This window comes from Scyliorhinus torazame, chromosome 19 (genome assembly GCF_047496885.1).
Source record: "Scyliorhinus torazame isolate Kashiwa2021f chromosome 19, sScyTor2.1, whole genome shotgun sequence".
Classification (NCBI taxonomy): domain Eukaryota; kingdom Metazoa; phylum Chordata; class Chondrichthyes; order Carcharhiniformes; family Scyliorhinidae; genus Scyliorhinus; species Scyliorhinus torazame.
In genome coordinates, this window is record NC_092725.1 from 42,156,372 (window position 1) to 42,183,812 (window position 27,441).

The 27,441-nt window shown below is 50.3% G+C and overlaps 1 protein-coding gene across 1 annotated transcript in view; it reads right to left on the reverse strand.

Moving 5' to 3' along the window:
• LOC140396663 (cytidine and dCMP deaminase domain-containing protein 1-like) overlaps positions 1 to 27,441 on the reverse strand; it is a 137,377-nt gene that overhangs the window by 15,595 nt on the left and 94,341 nt on the right. The window contains exon 3 of the mRNA XM_072485458.1: positions 13,761 to 13,947. Within this exon, the coding sequence (XP_072341559.1) occupies positions 13,761 to 13,947 (187 nt within the window). The remainder of the gene's footprint in view (positions 1 to 13,760; positions 13,948 to 27,441) is intronic.

Sequence of the window (27,441 nt, forward strand, 5' to 3'; positions counted from 1 at the left end):
TGGATGGGGTGGTGTATGTGCAGTGTGTCCAGGAAGCTTTTCTAACACAGTATGTAGATTGTCCGACCAGAGGAGGGGCAATATTGGATTTAGTACTGGGTAATGAACCAGGGCAAGTGATAGATTTGTTAGTGGGGGAGCATTTTGGAGATAGTGACCACAATTCTGTGACTTTCACTTTAGTAATGGAGAGGGTTAGGTACGTGCAACAGGGCAAGGTTTACAATTGGGGGAAGGGTAAATACGATGTTGTCAGACAAGAATTGAAGTGCATAAGTTGGGAACATAGGCTGGCAGGGAAGGACACAAGTGAAATGTGGAACTTGTTCAAGGAACAGGTGCTACGTGTCCTTGATATGTATGTCCCTGTCAGGCAGGGAAGAGATGGTCGAGTGAGGGAACCATGGTTGACAAGAGAGGTTGAATGTCTTGTTAAGAGGAAAAAGGTGACTTATGTAAGGCTGAGGAAACAAGGTTCAGACAGGGCATTGGAGGGATACAAGATAGCCAGGAGGGAACTGAAGAAAGGGATTAGGAGAGCTAAGAGAGGGCATGAACAATCTTTGGCGGGTAGGATCAAGGAAAACCCCAAGGCCTTTTACACATATGTGAGAAATATGAGAATGACTAGAGCGAGGGTAGGTCCGATCAAGGACAGTAGCGGGAGATTGTGTATTGAGTCTGAAGAGATAGGAGAGGTCTTGAATGAGTATTTTTCTTCTGTATTTACAAATGAGAGGGGCGATATTGTTGGAGAGGACAGTGTGAAACAGATTGGTAAGCTCGAGGAAATACTTGTCAGGAAGGAAGATGTGTTGGGCATTTTGAAAAACTTGAGGATAGACAAGTCCCCCGGGCCTGACGGGATATATCCAAGGATTCTATGGGAAGCAAGAGATGAAATTGCAGAGCCGTTGGCAATGACCTTTTCGTCCTCACTGTCAACAGGGGTGGTACCAGGGGATTGGAGAGTGGCGAATGCCGTGCCCCTGTTCAAAAAAGGAACTAGGGATAACCCTGGGAATTACAGGCCAGTTAGTCTTACTTCGGTGGTAGGCAAAGTAATGGAAAGGGTACTGAAGGATAGGATTTCTGAGCATCTGGAAAGAAACTGCTTGATTAGGGATAGTCAGCACGGATTTGTGAGGGGTATGTCTTGCCTTACAAATCTTATTGAATTCTTTGAGTAGGTGACCAAGCATGTAGATGAAGGTAAAGCAGTGGATGTAGTGTACATGGATTTTAGTAAGGCATTTGATAAAGTTCCCCATGGTAGGCTTATGCAGAAAGTAAGGAGGCATGGGATAGTGGGAAATTTGGCCAGTTGGATAACGAACTGGCTAACCGATAGAAGTCAGAGAGTGGTGGTGGATGGCAAATATTCAGCCTGGATCCCAGTTACCAGTGGCGTACCGCAGGGATCAGTTCTGGGTCCTCTGCTGTTTGTGATTTTCATTAATGACTTGGATGAGGGAGTTGAAGGGTGGGTCAGTAAATTTGCAGACGATACGAAGATTGGTGGAGTTGTGGAAAGTAAGGAGGGCTGTTGTCGGCTGCAAAGAGACATAGATAGGATGCAGAGCTGGGCTGAGAAGTGGCAGATGGAGTTTAACCCTGAAAAGTGTGAGGTTGTCCATTTTGGTAGGACAAATATGAATGCGGAATATAGGGTTAACGGTAGAGTTCTTGGCAATGTGGAGGAGCAGAGAGATCTTGGGGTCTATGTTCATACATCTTTGAAAGTTGCCACTCAAGTGGATCGAGCTGTGAAGAAGGCCTATGGTGTGCTCGCGTTCATTAACAGAGGGATTGAATTTAAGAGCCGTGAGTTGATGATGCAGCTGTACAAAACTTTGGTAAGGCCACATTTGGAGTACTGTGTACAGTTCTGGTCGCCTCATTTTAGGAAGGATGTGGAAGCTCTGGAAAAGGTGCAAAGAAGATTTACCAGGATGTTGCCTGGAATGGAGAGTAGGTCTTACGAGGAAAGGTTGAGGGTGCTAGGCCTTTTCTAATTAGAACGGAGAAGGATGAATGGGCGACTTGATAGAGGTTTATAAGATGATCAGGGGAATAGATAGAGTAGACAGTCAGAGACTTTTTCCCCGGGTGGAACACACCATTACAAGGGGACAAAATTTAAGGTGAAAGGTGGAAGATATAGGAGGGATATCAGAGGTAGGTTCTTTACCCAGAGAGTAGTGGGGGCATGGAATGCACTGCCTGTGGAAGTAGTTGAGTCGGAAACATTAGGGACCTTCAAGCAGCTATTGGATAGGTACATGGATGACGGTAAAATGATATAGTGTAGATTTATTTGTTCTTAAGGGCAGCACGGTAGCATTGTGGATAGCACAATTGCTTCACAGCTCCATGGTTCCAGGTTCGATTCCGGCTTCGTTCATTGTCTGTGCGGAGTCTGCACGTCCTCCCCGTGTCTGCGGGGTTTCCTCCGGGTGCTCCGGTTTCCTCCCAAAGTCCAAAGATGTGCGGGTTAGGTGAATTGGCCAATGATAAATTGCCCTTAATGTCCAAATTCCCCTTGGTGTTGTTTGGAGGTGTTGAGTTTGGGTATGGTGCTCTTTCCAAGAGCCGGTGCAGACTCAAAGGGCCGAATGGCCTCCTTCTGCACTGTAAATTCAATGATAATCTATGATTAATCTAGGACAAAGGTTCGGCACAACATCGTGGGCCGAAGGGCCTGTTCTGTGCTGTATTTTCTATGTTTTATGTTCTATGTTCGTTTGAAGCCTACTTGTGACAAGCGATTTTCATTTCATTTCATTTCCGGTCCCCAAGACAAATAGAACCTGACAAGGTTGGTGGAGGAGATTAGGTAGGACTTTAGCAGATGGGATACTTTACACCTGACATTGATGGGGAGGGTCCAGGTGGTAAAAGTGAACATTGATTCAAGTTTGTATCCCAGACCCTCCAAATCTTCACCCTGAAGGCCTTTATCTCGAAACTGGATACTGCGATTTTGGGCGGAGAAGGTGCGTAGGGTGAAGAGGGCCCTGCAACAGAGGCAGAGGCAGAAAATGGGGGTTAGCGTTACCAAATCTATTGCATTACTCCTGGGCCATGAATGTGGAGAAGGAGAGGCTGTGGTGGGAAAGAGAGGGGTTAGAGTGAGTTAGGATGGAGGAGGAACAGAACAGAATGAGCAGGTTCTTCCCGCAGATGGAGGACAAATGTGAACGGTGCCAGAGGGGCCAGCCAACCACACCCAAACTTGCTGGGTTCTGGACAGCCTTCTCTGAGGCAATGTCCAAGGTTGTGGGGGTGAAGCCATGCCCAATTGTAGCAATCTTTGGGGTATCGGAGCAGCCGGAGCTACAAATGAGCTTCCCTCATCGCACGCCGGAGAATCCTGCTCGGCTGGTGATTGGCAGCACCAGCCAAAGCTGCAGACTGGCTCGCTGACCTCTCGGAATTTCTCCGAGAGAAGATTATGTTTGTCATCAGAGGGTGGGAGGAAGGCTTTCTTGATACATATGGGCAGTTTGTCGGCCTGTTCCAAAACATGTTCAAGGAAAAGAGGGAAGACAGAGGGGAAAAAAACAAGATTGATGAGGAACCAAAGGACTGCACGACCCGGGGGGAGGGGGGGGGAAGGGGAGGAGAAGACGGAAAGAAGGTGGGAAAGCCACAAAAGAGGAGAAGAGGAGTGGGGGCAACCCACCCTCCCTGAACACAAACGCAAAGCGCAGCCTAAGGCTGCGGTGGGGGTACGCAAGGGGTGGGGGGGGGGGGCAGAAGGGGCCTTAGGCCGAACCAGAGGGCTGCGAAATGTACATAGGGTTAATTAAAGGAAGGACAGGATATACTTTTCTGTACAATAAAGTAAATTAACGCAGTTAAGAAAAATGTGATGTACACGTACAATTGTTTATGAATGTGGAAAATGCCAATAAAAAGATTTTTTTTAAAAGAACTGAGGAGGAGTCCTGTAGAGGGTCCAGCCTGAGGGCCATGGTGACAGCGACGCTTTCACTGGCACCGAGGATGTACACGGTCAGCCAGTAGGTACAATCCACGATTCGGGTGTGAAACTCGTTGAGGAGACTCTTTAGGATGGAGGGTATTTTGATACTAACAGCACTGTGTGAGAACCATAGGCTTAAGCCAGGGGAGATGGATGGCATGTATAGAAAGTGGAGAGAGTTGAGGTTGGTGAGGATGAGGGATTTCTATCCGGAGGAGAGATTTGCAAGTCTGGAAGAGCTGCGGGAGAGAGTGGAGTTGCCAAAGGGAAGCGGGTTGAGGTATATGGAAGTGAGGGACTTTGCGTGGAAGGAATGGAGGGGGTTTCTCAAGCTGATGCCGGAGTATACCCCATTGGAGTGGCTGCTGCTCCCGGATGTGGAATTGGGAGGGTAGGATTGAAGATATATTCGGGTGGCTAGCGGAGCAGGGGAGAGCGCAGGTGGTGAGGATTAAGGAGAAATGGGATGAGGAGCTGGGGAGGAGATAGGATGGGGAGTGTTGAGTGAGGTGATGCGCAGGGTCCTAGTGTGCGAGGATGAGTTTGATTCAGTTTAAGGTGGTGCATAGGGTGCATATGACTTGGGCGAGGATGAGTGGGTTCTTCCAGGGGGTGGCAGACGAGTGTGAGAAGCGTGGGCGAGGACCAGCAAATCACACACATGTTCTGGGGCTGCTAGAAGTTGCAGAGATACTGGGAGGGGGTGTTTGGGATGCTATCAAACTTTATGGGGGGAGAGACGGGACCAAACCCTATGGTGACACTTTTTGGGGTATCGGAAATGCTGATGAAGGGGAGGAAGGCTGACATTGTGGCCCTCGCCTCTCTTTTTGCCCAGCGAAGGATTCTGCTGGAATGACGGTCGACAATACCACCGGGTGCGGCGGCCTGCTGGGGAACCTATATGACGTTCTCCTGCTGGAAAAGATCAAGTTCGAATTGAGGAGTTCAGCAGAGAGCTTTGAGACACTGTGGGGACTGTTTATGACCATGTTTGAGGAATTGTTCGTCGTGGGATGAGGGGGTAGAAAAGGGGTAAAACTTGCACAAACTGTGAACTGTGAAATGTGGAGATTGATTTATGATTTATTTATGTTTTTGTACCTTTGAATATGTTTGGAATAAAATATATATTTAAAAATAATACTTTTGCGCACTATCCTCTTACATGGGACCTTATCAAAAACGTTCTGAAAATGCAAATACACCACATCCACTGAGTCATCCTTATCTGTTCTACTCATTTTTTCCTCAAAAAATTCCATTTGGTTTGCCAAACATGATTTCCCTTTCATAAATCCATGTTAACTTTGTCTAATCAATTTGATATTTTCTAAGTGTCCTGATATCACATCCTTTGTAACAGACTCGAACATTTTCCTTACAACAGTAACCAGTCTGTAATTCCCTGTTTTCTCTCACCCTCCTTTTTTAAAAAGCGGTGTTACATTTGCCACACCCAATCTGCTGGGACTGTTCCAGAATCTACAGAATTTTGGAAGATGACATCCAACTCATCCACTATTTCCATGGCCACCTATTTTAGTACCCTGGATGTAGATTATCAGGCCCTGGAGATTTCAGTCCCAGTAATTTCCCCATCACTATGTTTCTAATAATGCTAGTTTCCTTCAATTCCTCCTTCTCACTCGATCCTTGATTCTTTAGCATTTCTGGGGAGTTATTTGTCTCTTCCTCTGTGAAGACAGAACTAATGCAGTTATTTAATTGCTCTGCCATTTTCTTGTCCTCTATTATAAATTCTCCCATTTCAGACTGTATGGAACTTACATTTGTCTTCACTAATCTTTTTATGTTACTTACAAGTTTACTCATACTCCATTTTCCCCTCTTAATCAATCTCTTTGTCCTCCTTTGCTCAATTCTGAACTTCCCCCAATCGTCAAACTTGCTACTTTTTTGAGCAACTTTATATGATTCCTCTTTGGATCTAATACAGTCCTTAATTTAATTTATAAACCGTGGTTGGACCACTTTTCTTGTTGTGTTTTTGAGCTATTAAGGCATGTACAACTGTTGTAATGTATACTTCCATTCCTTAAATATAAGCCATTGCCTATCACTATCAGCACGGTAGCATTGTGGATAGCACAAATGCTTCACAGCTCCATGGTCCCAGGTTCGATTCCGGCTTGGGTCACTGTCTGTGCGGAGTCTGCACATCCTCCCCGTGTGTGCGTGGGTTTCCTCCGGGTGCTCCGGTTTCCTCCCACAGTCCAAAGATGTGCGGGTTAGGTGGATTGGCTATGCTAAATTGCCCATAGTGTCCAAAATTGCCCTTAGTGTTGGGTGGGGTTACTGGGTTATGGGGATGGGATGGAGGTGTGGACCTTGGGTAGGGTGCTCTTTCCGGGAGCCGGTGCGGACTCAGTGGGCCGAATGGCCTCCTTCTGCACTGTAAATTCTATGATGATTCTATGTCTTTTCATGAAGATCCCAAATCTATCTTAACAAACTCACAGCTCGGGCGAGATTCTCCGAAATTGAGGCCAAGTGTTCACGCCGTCGTGAACGCCGTCGCGTTTCACACTCCAGGAATTCACACGCCACAGTGCTGTTGCTCATTTTGTTTACCCAATATATATGTAGATTAACGTCAGCTATGATTACCAAACCAGAAGATATATGAGCAGAAGTAGGCCATTCAGCCCATCAACTCTGCTCCTCTGTTCAATAAGATCATGACTGATCCGATATGATCATTCTCAACTACACTTTCCTGCCTTATTCCCATAATCCTCGATTGCCGAATTGATCAAAAATCTGTCTATCTCAGTCTTGAACATACTGAGAGACCCAGCATTTACAGCTCTCTGTGGTAAAGAATTTCACAGATTTACTAACTTCTGACAGAAGACATTCTTCCTCATCCCCGTCTTAAATGGGTGACCCCATACTCATTGATGACGCCCTCTGATTCAAGACACTCCACAAGTGGAAACAATCTTTCAGCACCTATGCTGTCAAGCCCCCTGAGAATCCTATATGTCCCAATAAGGTCGACTCTCCAATTAGTACAGGTCCAACCGACTCAATCTCTCCTCATAAGAAAACCCCTCCACATCCGCACTGCGGTAGGGGGATTGGACACAGAAAATCCCGGGGGACGGGAGGGGAGGGGAGAGCTGAATTGTGCTGTGGGTGGGGGGCAGCCGCAGGACCTGGCTATCGTGTCCTCAGTTCAAAATGATGGCGGGAGCGCAAATCAGTTGCATTTCAGCTCTGGTGGAAGAACATATGGCTGGATTCTCCATTCCTGAGACTATGTGTTGACTCGGGATTAGGATTTGTGGGCTCCCACGACAGCGAAACTGGAGCTGCACCTGGACTGATTCAGTGACTGTTAAGGGACTAGCACCGGCACCATGTGGAACACAATTGGTTCCAATGAGAAATGGTGCGGGATTCGCTGGAAACGCGATTGACACTCAGGAGGCTGACAAGCTGCAGCTGCAAATACAAACTGCACTCCCCACACATACCATCCAAGCCAACAAGATGGCAACAAGATGCGTGGCACCACGCTTCACTGATGGCAATCTGGAGACACCACTGGAGATAGTGGAGAACAGACTGGCCACCTTGTACCCTGGCTCGACAAGGAGGCTGGCAGCCACTGCAGGTCGCTGTGCCTGGGTGCAGGTGGCAGAGGCCTTGAGCGCCACTAGTAACACTATCTGGTGGAGGAGAAAAACTGCGCAACCTCCTCCAGGAGGCCAGGGTGAGTAAGCAACACAGTGCCCCTGGACCAACACCCATCCTACCAGGAGGGCGGCTGAACCCCCAACTTACACCACATGCTGGCAACCATACCGGCCGCCATGGCGGGTGCCTTGGCCACTGAGGCCACCAGCTACCCATCCCCTGGGCTGAATGTCTAACATTGTCGTTTTGTGTTCCCCCCTCCCCCCCAAGGAGAAGGTCGCCCATAACTGCAGGGATCAGGAGAAAACAGAAGGGGGGGCCACCAGACTTGTGGCCCCTCACCTTGGCAGAGAAGCGGGCCCTGGATGGCCTGCCAGACGAAAGGGAAGTTGGCAGGGTGGAGGTCGGCTGCAGAGTTGAGTTGCGGTTCCCCGTGACACGTGTGTCAACCCCCCCCCCTTAACAACACCCTCACTCCACCCTCACCCCTACCCTCACCCCCACAGCACCCTCAACCCCATCACCCCCACTGTTTCCAGGCCCACGGTCCAATCATGCGTCTTGTTTGTGTCTTGCAGGATCTGCTGGTGATGGAGTGGGTCCATCTGATGTCTCCTGCCCCCAGCCAGTGCCACAACCTGAGCCTCACCATGTGCCGAGCAGAGACGAGGACACAGACGGGAGCCATATTATGCCTGTGACCCAAGACACCCCAGAGTTCGAGTCCGGGGATGACATAGAGTTCCTGTCACAGCTGTCTCCAACACCCTCCACCATTTCAGAGAAACTGAGCTTGGTTGGGCACTTTGGTGAAGAGGTTCCTGGGCACCACACAGCTGCTCCAGTACACGAGGTGAAGGTATGAACTCCCGAGGGGATGGACGGTCGGAGGGTGGGCCAATCCCAGGGTCCAGCTGCCATCCAAATGTGTTCCAGGCTTCTGTAATGGACAATCCCATCTATAATGGAGATTAAGTCACAGAGCCAGGGACCACTTGCGGTGAGTAACCAGCACTTGCAGGTGCAATTGGAGGAGTCCAACAATGTGCAGAAGTAGGAGGTAGTGCTGACCATGCGTGGCACCCAGGACAACACCGCATTGGTGGTGTCCGCGGTGGATGCCTTGGGGCCGAGGATTTTGGCTGTGGATCAGCATGTCCGAGGCATTCTGTGCAGATGCTGGCAGTGGCCTTTAACAGGCAGCCATGTGTCAGAGCCACCGGACATTGCAGCGGCGCTCCTGAGCACTGACCAGTCACAGCGGGCCATGACTGAGAACATCTGTGGCATTGCCCATGCACTGGCCGACGCGGCACAGACCCAGAAGGAAGTGGCCCAATCCCAGGGGGATTGCATTAAAGACCTCTGATCTTCCAATCCTAATCCCATTTGCCAGCACTTGGCCCATAGCCTCGAATGTTGAGACGTGCCAAGTGCTTATCCAGGTACTTTTTAAAGGATGTCAGGCAACCCGCCTCTACCACCCTCCCAGGCAGTGCATTCCAGACTGTCACCACCCTCTGGGTAAAAATGTTTTTCCTCAAAAACCCCTTGAACCTCCCACCTTGAATTTATGTCCCCTCGTAACCGACTCTTCAAATAAGGGAAATAGCTGTACCCTATCCATCCTGTCCTTACACCTCAATCTTGTATACCTCAATCAGGTCGCCCCCCAGCGAAAACAACCAAAGCCTATCCAACCTTTCTTCATAACTAAAATGCTCCATCCCAGACAACATTCTGATGAATCTTCACTGGCCAGATGGGACCATCAACTGCGCATCATGCACATCTGCGCCTGATACCCGGGCAGTTTGCACGGCGCCTTCATCCTGGTGTACTCGACGAGTCCCAGCCTCTTTAAAATTCCCCCGGCTGGTGGGTTGGTTCCTGGGCGACAGGTATGATCCTCTGCAGTCATGGCTGATGACTCCTCTCCACGCGGATGTACCTGTACACCGAGCTCTGTGAGATCCCAAACAGTTCCCCACTTGATGCATGGAAGGACCCCGTGGCATAAAAGTTCAGGGCGGCTGCCACCTTGACAGCCTTCGGGAGTAGGTGTTCTCCCCCATTCCCCCCCGGTGCCAGGTGTGCCATGATCTGGAAGACATTTCACATTGTCTCCCTGCTCAGCCACAGTCTTCAATGCCCGCAGACAGGCGCTGCCAGTACACATGAAGCCTCATGCGTGCCTCCTTTGCACCTGCTCCTCCACCTCCGCCTGTTGGGCAGCCAGCTCTCCGTCCTGATTGGCTGCTTGCTTCCCGTTCCTCTGGGGAAATCGCTCCACTGCTGCAGCTTCCTCCTCCTCGAGGAGTTCCAGCTCGTACAGCTGCAGTACATCCCACAAGGCTGTGGTTACTAGGAGGAAGGCCACCATTGCTGGTTGTATTCCAATATCCATTGTCTGCAGGGGGTGAAAGGCCAACATGGTTGCTGGTGCCATGCCCAACCAGATTCAAAGGGGTACACAGTGTCCCCAGTTGGCACTGTGGGCTCTTCCCCCGTATGCCCCCCATCTCCTGGCCCATCAGTGCCCGGCACTCTGGGGGCCTCTGGCCCTGGCGCCCTTCCCTACTGCCAGGGATAATGTCAATTGGTGCTGCCTTTGCCAGTGGTACACTCCGCGGCCCATGCTTAGTGCCCTGTAGAGGCTACTGTGGGGGCATTGCCCATGGGCGGGCCGCATGATGCCCCGTCGGTGGGTGGCGGCTGGTTGTGGGGTATGGTGGAGGTTGTGGTCTGGGGGGAGGTGGGGGCACCCATACGGCCGGTGTCACTCTGCAGAGCCATGGCCAAGGTTGGTGGTCAGTAGGGTATGCAACAAAGTGGCTGCCTTGCAGGCAGGGGCAATGGTGGTCCAACCCAGACAGCACTCCAGTCCCGTGGGGGGTCACACTAGCCCCATGGCCCATTCTCCCATAACCCTCCCAACCCCCTTAGCCAGTGACCAGCCCGGCAGCCCATGGTTGCGCCTCTTCATGTCCTACGTCCTCTTTCCCTTATCAATCACGGCAATAGTTTCACATTTTTAAAAGCACAAGTGAACCTCGCCATCGGGTATTTGGCCCATTGGAGGCCGAGAATCGCGGAGGCCCCGGAGAATACCGGGTCGGGCTCGCTAATGATATGCCAACGGTGTTTACTGTACGTGCGTTCTGGGGGCAAGATTCACCGACCCCCTGCCGGGTCGGAGAATCGCCGGGGGCTGCCGTGAATCCCGTCCCCGCCGGTTGCCGAATTCTCCGGCACCGGAGATTCGGCGGGGGCGGGAATCGCGCCGCGCCGGTTGGCGGCCCTCCCCCCGGCGATTCTCCGGCCCGGATGGGCCGAAGTTCCGCTGCTGGAATGCCTGTCCCGCTGGCGTGGATTAAACCACCTCTCTTACCGGCGGGTCGAGGCGGCGCGGGCGGGCTTTGGGGTCCTGGGGGGGCACGGGGCGATTTGGCCCTGCAGGGTGCCCCCACGGCACAGGCCTGGCCCACGATCGGGGCCCACCGATCCGCGGGTGGGCCTGTGCCGTGGGGGCACTCTTTTCCTTCCGCCTTTGCCATGGTCTCCACCGTGGCGGAGGCGAAAGAGACCCCCTCCACTGTGCATGCGCGGGGATGCCGTGAGCGGCCGCTAACGCTCCCGCGCATGCGCCACCCGGCAATGTAATTTCCGCGCCAGCTGGCAGGGCACCAAAGGCCTTTCCCGCCAGCTGGCGGGGCGGAAATCAGTCCGGCGCGGGCCTAGCCCCTCAAGGTTAGGGCTCGGCCACTCAAGATGCGGAGGATTCCGCACCTTTCGGGCGGCGCGATGCCGGACTGATTTGTGCCGTTTTTGGCGCCGGTCTGCGGACATCGCGCCGATTACGGAGAATTTCGCCCTGGATCACATTGACGCCGCTGTCAAGGCCAAGGAGAATTGCAATTTGGCATCAAACAAGTGCCCACCACAATTTCAGGGTGGGAACTGATTCTCCACTCAATCCTGTTTCCCGACTCAGGAGTCAATCATCGGAGAATCCCGCCCATAGTCTCCCAAACAAAGAATCCTTCCCACTGCATCTGAATTCACAGAGCATTCGCAGTGATTTTTGATTTATTGTCACATGTACCAAAGTACAGTGAAAAGTATTTTTCTGCGGCCGAGGGAATGTATACGGTACGTACACAGGAGACAATAAGAATAATCAACAGAGAACATTGACAAATGGTACATCGACAAACAGTGATTGGTTACTGTGCGGATCAAGGGGCCAAACAGCAAATACATGAGCAAGAGCAGCATAGGGTGTCGTGAATAGTGTTCTTACAGGGAACAGATCAGTCCGAGGGGGAGTCGTTGAGGAATCCAATAGTTGTGGGGAAGAAGCCGTTTCTATGTCTGGATGTGCCGATCTTCAGACTTATGTATTTTCTGCCTGATGGAAGGGTCTGGAAGAGGGCAATGCCTGGGTGTGAGGGGTCTCTGACAATGCTGTTTGCCTTCCTGTGGCAGCGGGAGGTGTAAACAGAATCAATGGGAGGATGGCAAGCTTGTGTGATGCATTGGGCTGAGTTCACCACACTCTGCAGTTTCTTGCAATCTTGGGCTCAGCAGTTGCCATACCAGGCTGTGATGCAGCCGGATAGAATGCTCTCTATGGCACATCTGTAGAAGTTTGTGGGAATTAGAACATTAGAGCATAGACCATATAGTGCAGAAGGAGGCCAGTCGGCCCATCGGGTCTGCACCGACCCACTTAAGCCCTCACTTCCACCCTATCCACATAACCCAATAACCCCTCTTGACCTTTTTGGTCACAAAGGGCAATTTATCATGGCCAATCCACCTAACCTGCACATCTTTACACTGTGGGAGGAAACCGGAGCACCCGGAGGAAACCCACGCACACACTGGGAGAACGTGCAGACTCCGCACAGACAGTGACCCAGCGGGGAATCGAACCTGGGACCCTGGCACTGTGAAGCCACGGTGCTATTCACTTATGCTACCGTGCTGCCCTTGGGAGGCTGGAACATCAGAAATGACACCATTGGGGGGCTGGAATATCAGAAATGGATCGCCTCCTAGCACTGATCCCATTTTCTCCCCGACACTGGATTCTCCAGCGCATCGGGAACGCTGCTTTCAGCCCAGTAACTTTAGACTTATCTTTTTAGCATGTTTACACATGGTTTTTTGTACTCAGGCCCTATTTACTGCTAGTCCTTGGTTCTTCTGTTTTCCATTTTAACTTTCTATTTTTCTGTCTTCATTTCTACCTTTGTTTCCTTTTCTTGTTTCACCCTGCTCAGGTTCCCACCCGCTGCCACTCTAGTTTAAACCATCCCCAACAACACGAACAAATACCCCTGTGAGGCTATTGATCTCCGTCCTGTTGGAGTGCAACCTATCCAGCTTGTATTAGTCCCATCTTCCCCAGGATCGGTCCCAATGCCCAAGGGATTGTAAATTCCTCCCTTCTACACCATCCCTCCAGCCACACATCTGGAAAATCCAAATAGACCACATCCACTGGTCCACCCCTTATCTATTCTACTAGTTATATCCTCAAAAAACTCCAGTAGTTTGTCAAATGTTTCATATTCATGTCGACTAAATCAGAGGGAGGATGAGGTAAATTTGGCTGGGGATTGAAATCTCAATAGATAACGGGTGGCTCCGTTCAGTGGCTGAGGAAATCTCAAGGGGAAACTCAGCAAAGGGTTTGGAGCTACAGGAGATAATGAGGGTTTGGAAAGAGAGGTGTGGCTCCAGAGGTTGAAACAACAAAGAATGATAAAAAATTGGAATAGAATTGTCGCGGAGTGCTCGCGGTGAGAAGCTATGATCTAAGACACAGTCATTTAATTGACAATTGGATGCCATAATAAAGGAAATAGTTTTTATTCAAGGTGGGTGAATAAGTTAACTAAGTCCTTTACCTGCATTTATTTTGTGATCAAGAGAATCTCATCACCAATTGATCTCATGAATGAAAACTGAGAACTAGTTTGAGGTGTCAGAGATCTCTCACTCAGAGAACCAGCCCGACCACCGAGAGGAGAGGACAGGAAAACAGAAGGAAATTAAATGCTGTGTAGTCAGTGATTTATTAAAGTTTGAGTCTTGCCTTGAACGAGACATTTGGCACAGTCCGTGCAGGGTTTCCGGGATAAGTACACATTACAACCTCTTGCTCTCGTTGCCAGGTTCATCATCACAAGCTGTGCAGCATGTAGCTGTTCCCGAGAGCAATCCATCATCATCACACGCTGAATCGAATCCGAGTCACAAATAACTATCCCAGTTTTGTTGATCTGCAAGAATAGTGGTGGATTAGGAATAGACAATAAACACCCACACCCCAAAGTACTACTTTACCTTTCGATTAAGTGTCACCATATGTTGCCAATTCAATAATTGAATATCATTTGCTTAATCACCATCCCTCTTTCAAGTTCCCATTCTCAGTTATCAAGGGGTTGAAAGTAGTTTTGGATGCTCGTGGAAAGCAAGCAAAATATCAATCAAGGAATTTAGCGTTGAAAGTCTGATAGAGTAATCATGAGGGATTAAAGTTCAGAGACTGTGCAAACCAAATTTGCAGGAATGATGTGGAGTTCGGGACTGCATTCAGGATTGTTATCCAAAGGAGTGTGTAAAGGAGCCATCAAGAAATTGATGAGTGTAGATGTAGTCTTGTGTAATAGACAGGGTATATTAATAACCTTTATGCTTTCACAGGGTAAGGTTGTGGCCGGCTAGGCCAGCATTTTTATTGTCCATCGTTACTTGCCCTTCAGAAGGTGGTGAATTGCCTCTTGAACCTCTGCAGTCCCCGAGGTGTAGGTACACCCACAGTGCTGTTAGAGAGAGAGTTCCAGGATTTTGACCCAGCCACAGTGAAGGAACAGCATATATTTCCAAGTCAGGATGGTGAGTGACTTGGTGGGAAACTTGCTGATGGTGGTGTTCCTATGTATTTGTTGCTCTTGCTGCCTAGGGTGCCTTGGCGAGTTATTGCAGTGCATCTTGTAGATGGTACACACGGCTGCCACTGTTTGTCGGTGATGGGGAAAGTGGATATTGGAGGTGGTGGATAGGGTACCATCAAGGGGGCCGCTTTGTTCTGGATAATATCGAGCTTCTTGAATGTTGTTGGAGTTACACTCATCCAGGCAAGTGGAAAATATTCTATCACACCTTAACTTGTGCCTTGTCGATGGCAAACAGGCTTTGGGGTGTAAGGAGGCGAGTTACTCTCTGGTGTCTTCCTAGTCTCTGATCTGCTGGTGAAGCAACAATAGATAGTTCAGTTCAGGTCATTGATAACCCTCAGGATCCAACAAAGCATGTGCTGGCCATGGAGAGGGTCCAGGGTAGGTTCATAAGAATGATCCCAAGAATGAAGATCTTGACATATGAGGGGCAGTTGAGGAATCTATGTCTGTACTCGATGGAGTTTAGAAGGATGAGGGAGGATCTCATTGAAACATTATACTGAGAGGCCTGGATAGGGTGGACATGGAGAAGATATTTACACTCGTAGGAGAGACTAGAATCGTGTCTTTAAGACAGAGATAGATGGGTTATTGGTTAATAATGGGATCTGGGGACTTCCGGTTGTGGCTATGCCTGGGTAGGTCACACGTTCGGCAGCTCCCGCCGTGAACGGACTTTTGGGCCCTTTTAAGGAGCCCCAGCGGCACTTGGACGACGATTCCCGGTGTGGGAAGGCAGCAGTGAGGTTCCCCCAGCGCTGTATGGAGTGGACCAGGAGCGGAGCGGTCAAAAAAGTGGCATTAGAGAAGAGAGGAGAACGAGTGCGAAAAAGCAAGATGGCGGGCGGAGACCAGTGGTCGCGGGAGCAGCAGGAGTTTTGGAAAAGCTGCTTTGCGGAATTGAAGGCGGAGATGTTGGCCCGATGAAGGCATCGATCGGGAGGCTGGTGGAGACCCAGAGGGCGCAGGGGATGGCGATTTAAGGAGGTGCAGCAGAAGGCCTCTGATAACAAGGACGAGATCCTGGGCCTGGCGGTGAAAGTGAAGGCGCACGAGGCGCTGCACAAAAAATGGCAGGAGAAATTCGAGGATCTGGAGAACAGGTCGAGGAGGAAGAATCTGCGGATTCTAGGTCTCCCTGAAGGCGTGGAGGAGTCGGATGTCTGGGTGTACGTGGCTACGATGCTGGGTACGCTGATGGGTGCTGGAGCCTTCCCCTGGAGCTGGATGGGGTGCACAGAGTCCTGGCATGGAGGCCGAATGAGCCGGCGAGGGCTGTGGTGGTGAGGTTTCACCGTTTCACCGACAGGGAGTGTGTCTTGAGATGCGTGACGAAGGAGCGGAGTAGCAGGTGGGAGAACGCTGAAATCCATATTTACCAGGGCTGGCGTGCAGAGCTGGCCAAGAAGAGGGCAGGATTTAACCGGGCCAAGGGGGTGATGTTTGGGCTGTTGCAGCCAGCGCGGCTGTGGGTCACGTATCAGGACCGACACCACTACTTTGATACGCCAGACGAGGCGTGGACCTTTATCCAAAATGAGACGCTGGACTCAAATTAGCGGTTCGTAGCATGTTACAGGGGATGCTGGGGAGTGGGCGGGGGCGATTTGTGTGTTTTCTGGGTATGTGCACTGGTTTGGGAGGGGCTGTCCCCGCGTTTGATGGGGGGAGTGGGGGCCGGAGGCCCTGGGCCTTTGGGGATCGGGGCGAGGCTGCAGGAGAAAGGAGCTGCACCAGAGGGGGCGGGGTCAGCCCAGGCAGGGAACGTGGGCTTTTTCCCGTGGAAAGGGGGAGGCGTGGCCTGACGTGGGGGGCGGTACCGGACGGGAGCCCACACTGGTTTGTAGGGGGAGTGGAGGGGGGGAATTGGGCCACCCCACTTAGATGGGTGGAGGGGGGTGACTTTGAGGGGGAATCCAATTGGGGGATCGCCGGCAGAGGTGGGAGCGGCCGGGGTCAATAGGAGTCAGCTGACTTACGGGAGTGCAATGGGGGGAGCAGGGGGGTTAAGCAATTGCTTGGCCGGGGGAGGGGGAACTGGGTTGCTGCTGTACTGACTGAGGGGGAGCTGGAGGTAAGAGGGAGAGACGCGGCGGGGAGCCTCCTTCTGGGGGCTGGAGAGTGCGGGAGGCGTGGGCACGTGGCTGGCCTAAAAAAGGAGACGGCTAGTCAGCAGGAGGGGGTGGGGGGGGGTGGGGGTGGTAGTCCCGCGATCCGGCTGATCACGTGGAACGTGAGAGGCTTGAATGGGCCGGTCAAGAGGGCCTGGGTGTTTGCGTGCTTAAAGGGACTGAAGGCAGACGTTGCCATGATGCAGGAGACGCACCTGAAGGTGGCGGATCAGACCAGGCTGGGGAAGGGATGGGTGGGGCAGGTCTTTCACTCTGGGCTGGATGCGAAGAACAGGGGGGGTCACAATCTTGGTGAGCAAGCGGGTGACCTTTGAGGCGGCGGGTATTGTGGCGGATGAAGGGGGCTGATATGTGATGGTGAGTAGGAGGCCCGGGTGGTGTTGGTGAATGTATATGCCCCAAATTAGGACGATGCAGCGTTCATGAAGTGTATGTTAAGCCGGATCCCGGATCTGGAGGCAGGGAACCTGATAATGGGGGGGGGGGGGACTTTAATACGGTACTGGACCCGGCACTGGATCAGTCTAGGTCGAGGTCGGGCAAGTGGCCGGCAGCGGCCAAGGTCCTGAGGGGGTTTATGGATCAGATTGGGGGGGGGGGGGGGGAGTAGATCCGTGGAGGTTTGCTAGACCAACGGCGAGAGAATTCTCCTTCTTCTCCCACGTACACCAGGCCTATTCACGGGTAGACTTTTTAGTGGTAGGCAGGGCGCTGATCCCGAGAGTGGAGGGGATGGAGTATTCGGCCATAGCGATTTCGGATCACGCCCCGCACTGGGTGGAGTTGGAGTTGGGGGAAGAGAGGGGTCAGCACCTGCTGTGGCGCATGGACATGGGATTGTTGGCGGATGAGGAGGTTTGTGGGTGTGTCCGGGGGTGCATTCAAAGGTATGTGGAGGCCAATGATAATGGGGAGGTATTGGTGGGTGTGGTCTGGGAGGCGCTGAAGGCGGTGGTCAGGGGAAGCTAATTTCAATCAGGGCTCACAGGGAGAGAGGATGGAGAGGGAGAGATTGGTGGGGGAGACACTGAGGGAGGATAGGAGTCATGCCAAATCCCCTGAAGAGGGGCTGCTGAATGAGCGCCGGAGCCTCCAAACAGAGTTTGACTTGCTGACTACGGGGAAAACTGAGGTCCAGTGGAGGAAGGTGCAGCGTACGAGTATGGGGAGAAGGCGAGTCGGATGCTGGTGCATCAGCTATGAAGGAAGGAGGCGGCTAGGGAAATTGGGGTAATCAGGTATAGGGTGGGGAACACGGTGCGGAGTCCAGCCAAAATAAATAATTTAGGGACTTCTACGGGAACTTGTACAAGTCAGAACCCCCGGGGGGTGGGGGAGCTGCGGCAGTTCCTGGACCAATTACGGTTTCCGAGGGTGGAGGAGGGGCAGGTAGAAGGTTTGGGGACCCCAATCGGGATGGAGGAGCTGGTTAAGGGGTTGGGGAGCATGCAGGCGAGCAAGGCGGGGGAGACGGGGGAAGTGGTGGTGGCAATGGAAGGAGTGGGACTTTGACCGGGAGTACCTGTGGGAGGTGCTGGGCAGGTTTGGGTTCGCGGAGGGGTTCATAGGATGGGTCAAATTGTTGTACCAGGCCCCGGTGGTGAGTGTATCGACGAACCGGCTGAGGTCAGAGTACTTCAGATTATACCGTGGGATGTGTTGCCACTCTTCCTGGCGGGCAGGGTGCAGTCCGTTGAGATGACAGTCCTCCCTAGGTTCTTGTTCGTGTTTCAGTGCCTGACCATTCTCATCCCTAAGGCCTTTTTCAAGCAGGTGAGCAAGAGCATTATGGGATTCGTGTGGGCAAATAAGACCCCAAGGGTTAAGAGACTGTTCTTGGAGCGTAGTCGGGAGGAGGGGGGCTGCCGAACCTGTGCAGCTACTACTGGGCAGCAAATGTGTCAGTGATTCGGAAATGGAGGGAGAGGGAGCGGCATGGAAAAGACTAGAGGCGGCGTCTAGGTGTAGGTACTAGCCTGGGGGCACAGGTATCGGCACCGTTGCCGCTACCGCCGACATGGTACACCATGAGCCCGGTGGTGGCAGCGACATTGAGGATCTGGGGGCAGTGGAGACGGCACAGGGGGGAGGTGGGGGCCTCCGCCTGGTCCCCGATATGGAACAACCAAAGGTTTGCTCCGGGCAGGATAGATGGCGGGTTCCTAAGTTGGCACCGGGCGGGAATTAGAAGGATGGGGGACTTATTTATCGATGGGACTTTTGCAGTCTGAGGGCGCTGGAGGAGAAATTTGGGTTAGCTCGGGAAATGCCTCCAGGTATATGCAGGTTAGGGTGTTTGCGAAGAGGCAGGTAGGGGAATTCCCGCTGCTGCCTGCCTGGAGGATACAGGACAGGGTGATCTCTGGCATGTGGGTTGGAGTGGGTAAGGTCTCGGCGATATACCAGGAGGAAGCCTCGGTGGAGGAGCTGAAGGGCAAGTGGGAGGAGGAGCTGGGTGAGGGCCTGTGGGCTGACGTCCTGGGCAGGGTCAATTCCTCCTCACCTTGCGCAAGGTTCAGCCTGATCCAGTTTAAAGTGGTGCACAGGGCGCATATGACAGGGGCGAGGATGTGTAAGTTTTTCGGGGTAGAGGACAGGTGTGTGAGGTGTTCGGGAAGCCCAGCAAACCACGCCCATATGTTTTGGGCATGCCCGGCACTTACAGGATTTTGGAAAGGCTTTGCAAAGGCTATGTCCAAGGTCTTGGATACTCGGATAAAACCGAGTTTGGGAAAGTGATATTTGGGGTGTTGGATGATCCGGGAGTACAAGAGCCGAAAGAGGCCGGATTCCGGCCTTTGCCTCCTTCGTAGCCCGGAGAAGGCTCTTGTTAATGTGGAGGGACGCGAAGCCCCCCAAGCGTGGAGGCTTGTCATTGACAAGGTCAATGACATGGCGGGGTTTCTCACATTGGAGAAGATGAAGTTTGCCTTGCGAGGGTCCTTGCAGGGGTTCTCCAGGCGGGGGCAACTGTTCCTTGACTTTCTCGCAGAACTTTAGGTGGAGGTCAGTAGCAGCAGCAACCCGGGGGGGGTTCTTTTTTAATTTTGTGAGGGGCGTATGCCCCATTCTGTTCTGAGTTGGGTGTTAACTTGTTAAACTGTTTATCGTTTAGAGGATTAAGTTGTTTTGTTTTGTTGGCATGTTGCCCTTCTTTCTTTGTATTTTTTTTCCTTTTTGGAGCGTTTTGTAAAATTATTGAAAAACTTTGAATAAATACATTTTTAAAAAATAAATAAATAATGGGATATGGGGTCATGAGGAGAGGGCAAGAGAATGGAGATGGGAAATACATCGGCCATGATCGAATGGCGGAGCAGACTTGATGGGCAAAATTAACTAATTCTGCTCCTTTTTATTATAGCTTTATCTTATGGATGTTGATCGTGGGGGATTCAGTGATGGTAATGTCATTGAATGTCAAGAGTTAGAGTCTCTCTTGTTGGAGATGGTCATTGCCTGGCAAGTGCCAGGCAATTATTTTTCACTTATCAGCCCAAGCCTGGATATTGTCCAGGTCTTACTGCATTTGGACATGGACTGTTTCAGTGAGTGACAAATGAAGAGTAACTGAAGAGTGATAATATTTATTTCAAATAAATTCAGAATGCCCACTTCCTATTTTTCCAATTATGGGGCAATTTAGCATTGCCAATTTGGGCTGTGGGGGTGAGACCCACGCAAACACGGGCGAAAGTGCAAACTCCACATGGACAGCATCCCGGGACCGGGATCGAACTCGGGTCCTCAGTGCTGTGAGGCAGCAGTGCTAACCACTGCACCATCGTGCCACCCCTGAATCTTTCATAGAAGTTTGTACGTTCGCCCCGTGTCTGCATGGGTTTCCTCCGGGTGCTCCGGTTTCCTCCCACAGTCCAAAGGTGTGGGGCGGGATTCTCCAAGCCCCGCCGGGTCGGAGAATTGCCGGGCGGTGGTGTGAATCCCGCTCAGATGCCAGCTGCTGAATTCTCCGGCGCGGTTTTCGGGCAGGGCGGGGGTCACGCCGCGCCAGTTGGGGGCCGTTGGCAGCAATTCTCTGGTCCCCAATGGGCCAAGCGGCCGCCTGTTTTCGGCCAGTCTTGCCGGCATGAAATGGACATGGTCCATCACGGCAGGACCTGGCTTGTCGGCCGTCTAGCGGGGTCCTTGGGAGGGCGCGGGGAGATCCTGGCCTGGCCCGCAATCGGGGCCCACCGATCTGCGGGCGGACCTGTGCCGTGGGGGTGAGTTGCCTTCTTGAACCGCTGCAGTCTTTGAAATATAGGTACACCCACAGTGCTGTTAGGGAGGGAGTTCCAGGATTTCGTCCCAAACACAATGAAGGAACGGAGATATATTTCCAAGTCAGGTTGGTGAGTGACTTGAAGGGGAAACTCCACGTGGTGGGATTCCCAGATATCTGCTACTCTTCTCCTTCTGGGTGGCAGTGGTCATGGGTTTGGAAGGCGCTGTCTAAGGAACCTTGGTGAGTTACTGCAATGCATCTTGTAGATGGTACACATGGTTGCCACTGTTCATTAGTGGTGGAGGGTTTGAATGTTTGTGGAAGGGGAGCAATCAAGTGGGCTGCTTTGTCTTGGATGGTGGTGAGCTTCTTGTGTTGTTGGAGCTGCACTCATCCAGGCAAGGGGAGAGCATTCCATCACATTCCTGACTTGTGCCTTGTAGATGGTGGACAGGCTTTGGGTAGACAGGAGGAGAGTTACTCGCCTTGGGATTCCTAAACGTTTGACCTGCCCTGGTAGTCACATTATTAATATGGCTAGTCCAGTTCAGTTCCTGAAGGCCCATTCAGGAAATCCCACTGTTGGCAAATGTGTCAACTGTTCCGCATTGGCCTTGGCAGACGACGTTGCTTTCCTAAGTGACTCACACGTCGGGATTGAACGGCGCCTACACCCTTGCAGGGCAGCACGGTAGCACAAGTGGATAGCACTGTGGCTTCACAGCACCAGGGTCCCAGGTTCGATTCCCTGCTGGGTCACTGTCTTTGCGGAGTCTGCACGTTCTCCCCGTGTCTGCGTGGGTTTCCTCCGGGTGCTCCGGTTTCCTCCCACTTTCCAAAGACGTGCAGGTCAGGTGGATTGGCCATGATAAATTGCCCTTGGTGTCCAAAAAAGTTAGGAGGGGTTATTGGGTTACGGGGAAAGGGTAGAAGTGAGGGCTTAAGTGGGACGGTGCAGACTTGATGGGCCGAATGGCCTGCTTCTGCACTGTATGTTCTATGTTCTATGTTAACATCAATGCCTCAAAATCAAAAGATTCCACATTCAATGGGTGACCTTCCAAGACTATCCCAGCAAGGGCAAGATCATATCCTATATTCCACTAAATGAAACAGAGAAATACCTGGGTGCCAAATCTATCTCTGGGATGGTGTGCTGGAAGGTGACTGGGAAGAGATGCTTAAATCCTAATGCCAGGCCTAAGGGCAGAGGCTCTTCAACTGGTATAAAGAGTGAAGAACGTAAAAATGCATGTCACCCCCAGGTTGTACTTCCACCTGATCCTGACAGATGTGTCACAGAACGCGTTTGTAAAACTAAGTCATGTCATCAAGAATGCCACAAAGCAGTTCCTACATATCGCAGCAAAAAAATACCTCCTGTATTCCAGCAATAGAAATGGAGAGGTCGGCATGCTTAAACTACAGGCGGGATTTACCGACCCTCCGCCGGTGTTTTTTGGAGGGGCAGGCGACCTACCAGCAGGATCTACCCGTCCCGCTATAGTTAACAGGATTTCCTGTTGACAGCACACCTCAATCGCTGGGAAAACCGTGTGCTGACGTGGGATCGAAATTTCTCGCCATCATGAACAGCTGGTAAAACTCTCCCTACAAGTGCAAATTCCAGCCGTGGTAATCATAGATGCATTGTTTCAAAGGAAAATGAAACACAGACATCTTCAAAGAACTACGAGAGCTCAAAGCCCTCAAGGAAATGGGAGGACTTCCTGCAGGAGAAAAATAGAGGGGATTTAACCAAAGAATCCCTCAGGGTGTGATTTACTGACCAACCTGGCGTGTGTTTTTCGGCGACGCAGGCAGCCCGTCAACGGGATTTACCCCGTCTTTGTCAACGGGATTTCCCAGTGACTGCACCTTTCATTGCCGGGAAACCCATGCACCCGGCGTGGGACCAGAATATCCTTCCGACGTGAACAGTCGGTATTTTGCGACCCAAGTGTAATTTTGGGCGAATTTGGCAGGGAGTTTCCAACCAGCTTTTGGGGTGAGATCCACACCGGTATTCACCCACTGTCATTTTGGGGCTTTGGGGAGTTTCTCCCCAGTCACGCCCACACTTAGAAAAGTTTGGATGGGGCAGAGTTTGTAACCTGTATTCAGGAAGCCTTCTTGATGCAATATGTAGATAGTCCAACTAGGGAAGGGGCTGTACTGGATCTGGTATTGGGGAATGAGCCTGGACAGGTGGTTGAGGTTTCAGTAGGAAAACATTTTGGGAGTAGTGGCCACAATTCCATAAGTTTTAGGGTTCTTTTTGATAGGGATGAGGGTAACCCTCGCGTTAAGGTGCTAAACTGTGCAAAGGCAAATTATGACAACATTAGATAGGAATTGAAGAATTTGGATTGGGTGCAGCTGTTGGAGAGTAAATCAACATCGGACATGTGGGAGTCTTTCAAGCGAGAAATGTTTAGGATTCAGGAAAGCCAACGTGGAGAGGAAAGCCGCCTGAGAGAATGAACGATAAGTATGGGAAGTTTAGGGAGCCTTGGTTAGCAAGAGATATTATGAACCTCGTCAAAAAGGAAAAGGAGCCTTTTGAAATGAAATGAAATGAAAATCGCTTATTAGAACATAGAACAATACAGCGCAGTACAGGCCCTTCGGCCCACGATGTTGCACTGAAACAAAAGCCATCTAACCTACACTATGCCATTATCATCCATATGTTTATCCAATAAACTTTTACATGCCCTCAATGTTGGCGAGTTCACTACTGTAGCAGGTAGGGCATTCCACGGCCTCACTACTCTTTGCGTAAAGAACCTACCTCTGACCTCTGTCCTATATCTATTACCCCTCAGTTTAAAGCTATGTCCCCTCGTGCCAGCCATTTCCATCCGCGGGAGAAGGCTCTCACTGTCCACCCTATCCAACCCCCTGATCATTTTGTATGCCTCTATTAAGTCTCCTCTTAACCTTCTTCTCTCCAACGAAAACAACCTCAAGTCCATCAGCCTTTCCTCATAAGATTTTCCCTCCATACCAGGCAACATCCTGGTAAATCTCCTCTGCACCCGCTCCAAAGCCTCCACGTCCTTCCTATAATGCGGTGACCAGAACTGTACGCAATACTCCAAATGCGGCCGTACCAGAGTTCTGTACAGCTGCAACATGACCTCCTGACTCCGGAACTCAATCCCTCTACCAATAAAGGCCAATACTCCATAGGCCTTCTTCACAACCCTATCAACCTGGGTGGCAACTTTCAGGGATTTATGTACATGGACACCTAGATCCCTCTGCTCATCCACACTTTCAGGAACTTTACCATTAGCCAAATATTCCGCATTCCTGTTATTCCTTCCAAAGTGAATCACCTCACACTTTCTACATTAAACTCCATTTGCCACCTCTCAGCCCAGCTCTGCAGCTTATCTATATCCCTCTGTAACCTGCTACATCCTTCCACACTGTCGACAACACCACCGACTTTAGTGTCGTCTGCAAATTTACTCACCCACCCTTCTGCGCCTTCCTCTAGGTCATTGATAAAAATGACAAACAGCAACGGCCCCAGTATGGTCTAGAAGGGTGGGGACAGTCAAAACACTTGAGGAGTAGAAAGAAAGTAGGAAGGTACTGAAGCGCAAGATTAGGAGGGGTCGTAAAAAGTCCTTGGCAAGTAGGATTTGTTATGTTACAATTTGTGGTAATATGTCGTTACTCTTTGCCTCGTGATCCAGAATGGTCTGATGGCGTGATGATAAAGAAACTCAATCTCTAACTTGAAGCAAAACTGATTTATTGAATAACGATTAAATTAAAGAGAGTTTGTACACTCTACAGAGCTATAACTATTAATTAAGTGAGACTGAGTCTGTTAAACGGCAATCTATAATCAAGAATTAACTAATGATGTCCTTGTGCTACTTCTCTCTAATCTAAACTAGTGCTTCAGCTGTGATCAATCTCTCGCCTCTGCTAACACTACCCAAGATTCCCTGAGCTCTGATATTCATACTGGGAACTGGTGGTGCCCTCTAGTGTTTGAATTACACTGAGATGTAATAATTAACCCTTTACTGGTATACCGAGATACATATCATTACATCCCCCTTTTTTAACATTCCTTTTCTATGTACAACAAAGGAATACATGTATAAGAATATTATTACAATAGATGATATGTCAATAGATGATCTTTGGAACGTAGTGACAAATGTATAATGATCACAAAGTTCACTGTAAATTATTTACAAATTCAGTCTGTTTGGTTTTCTTCTCCAAGTAGATCTTCTTAATATACGAGAAGGTGACGTAGAAGTCTTAACAGTTCACTGTCAGTCGTCATGAACTTTGCGCATTGGTTAAAGTATCATGGAAAATACTTTCATGAAGTTGTAAATCTGGGAATGTATTAGTGCGTTGCTTGAGTTTTAGTAGTGCTCGGCGATTTCGTCAAACTATTAGTCCGTCAGCTGTCTGAGCTACGTAAGAACGTGGTGCTGCTTGTCTGATGACTCTTGTAGGAGCAGACCAACCTCCATCAGGTACCTTGATCCGGACAGTATCACCTGGAAACAATAAGTCCAGAGTGGTTGTATGCTGATCATAATACATTCTCTGTTGTTCACGCTGATGTTTCATGGGCAGAAGATCTGGATTTGGTAGAGACAAAAATGGTAGAGTTGTTCTCAAATCTCTGTTCATTAACATATGTGCAGGTGATAGTCCAGTCGAAAAATGATAGTAACACTTGATTGATATCTGACGAAGAATCCAAAGCTTTGTTAAGAAGTCGTTTGATGATTTGAACTCCTTTCTCCACTTTACCATTCGACTGTGAGTAATGCGGACTCGACGTGAGCAAAGTTGTACACGAGAGAATTCAGCCATTCATTAATGTTGAAGCATGGCCCATTGTCAGACATGACAGTGGTTGGAATATCAGGGCCGGGATTCTCTAAAAACGCGGCTAAGTGTTGATGCCGGCGTAAACACCGGAGTGTTTCACGCCGGCGTCAATGGGCCTCTTGGCTCAGCGATTCTGTTGCCTACAGCTGGAGTGCTCCGCGCTGCTCCAGCTGCCGTACACGGCCCTGCACTGCTCACCACGGGTTTGTGCCGCGGCGGCCGCTTGCGCACCGGCAGCGTGCAACATGGAGCCACACAGCGGGCCAGCGCGGAAGAAGGTAAGCCCCCTCCCAGATCACGTGCGCCCGCCCATCGGTGGCCCCCGATCGCAGGCCTGGCCATCATGGAGGCCCCCCCCGGAGACTGATCCCCCCCCCCACATCCCAGACCAGGATGGCCACCGCAGCCACGACGCTGAGCTCCAAAATAGCATCCTGTTAAATAGAACATTCCAAAAGGCGTGTTGAAAGTGCATAACTTTCTACTAGATTCATCAAGTCGCATTTGCCAGAATCCTCCTGATGCATCTAATTTGGAAAAGATTTGTGCGTTAGCCATATCACTCATGATTTCCTCTCTCTTAGAAATGGGATAGTGTTCCCTCTTAATATTCTTGTTGAGATCTTTGGGGTCCATGCATATCCACAGATCACCAGAAGGTTTCTTCACACAAACCATCGAGCTGACCAAGTCAGTCGGTTCAGTGATTCTTGAAATGATGCCTTGATGGTGTAATCTTGCAAGTTCAAGTTTCAGTCTAAGTGGAGCAGGAACTCTCCTCGGAGGGTGTACCACAGGTTTGGCATCCGTCCGTAGCTGAATTTTGTACTTGCATGGAAGAGTACCCATGCCTTCGAAGACATCTGGAAATTGATTCAGAATCCCTTGAATGTAGTCTTGAATCATTGGTTGAGATGAAGTCACATTATAAACCCTCTGAATTAGGTGTAAATCCTTGCAGGCTTGCACAAGAGCGAAGACTTGTCTGATTCAACAATCTCAAATCTTGGAGAAATCGCTGTATCATTATTGGAAACTAGCAAGTGGCATGATCCAATTAATGTGATTGAATTGCCATTGTAGTCATGCAGTTGACAAGCTGATTGATTTATTATATTTAGCTTTGTGAAGTCAAGCTTGTTAAGCAAATTGGTAGAAGCACCTGTAAAGTTGATTGGACAATCATAGACTTGAAATACAGTGTTCCATTCTGTATCAGAATTAATGGAGTGGACTGTCTTGAGAGGTGGTTTTATCATTTTTTCTGTGATGCTGACAAAGAAAGTGTCTTCCAAAGAGTAAACATCTGTATCCTTTGAAAAACCTTGTTCAAAATGGTTATGGGAGAGGGGTTTTCAGAACCCCAAAATGTATCATGGAGTTCAACCAACCTCCCCCTTTAATGGATTGTTGCTTTTGAAGCACACGGCTTGTTCCCCAGGTATGGTATTACAATTATGGACATGTGGTTTTTAACACAAAACAATGTTTATTCCATGAACTCAACTTAACCTTTTAAATAAACATTGGATCCCTTAACACCCCTTACTTCAAAGATAACCCCGAGAATAA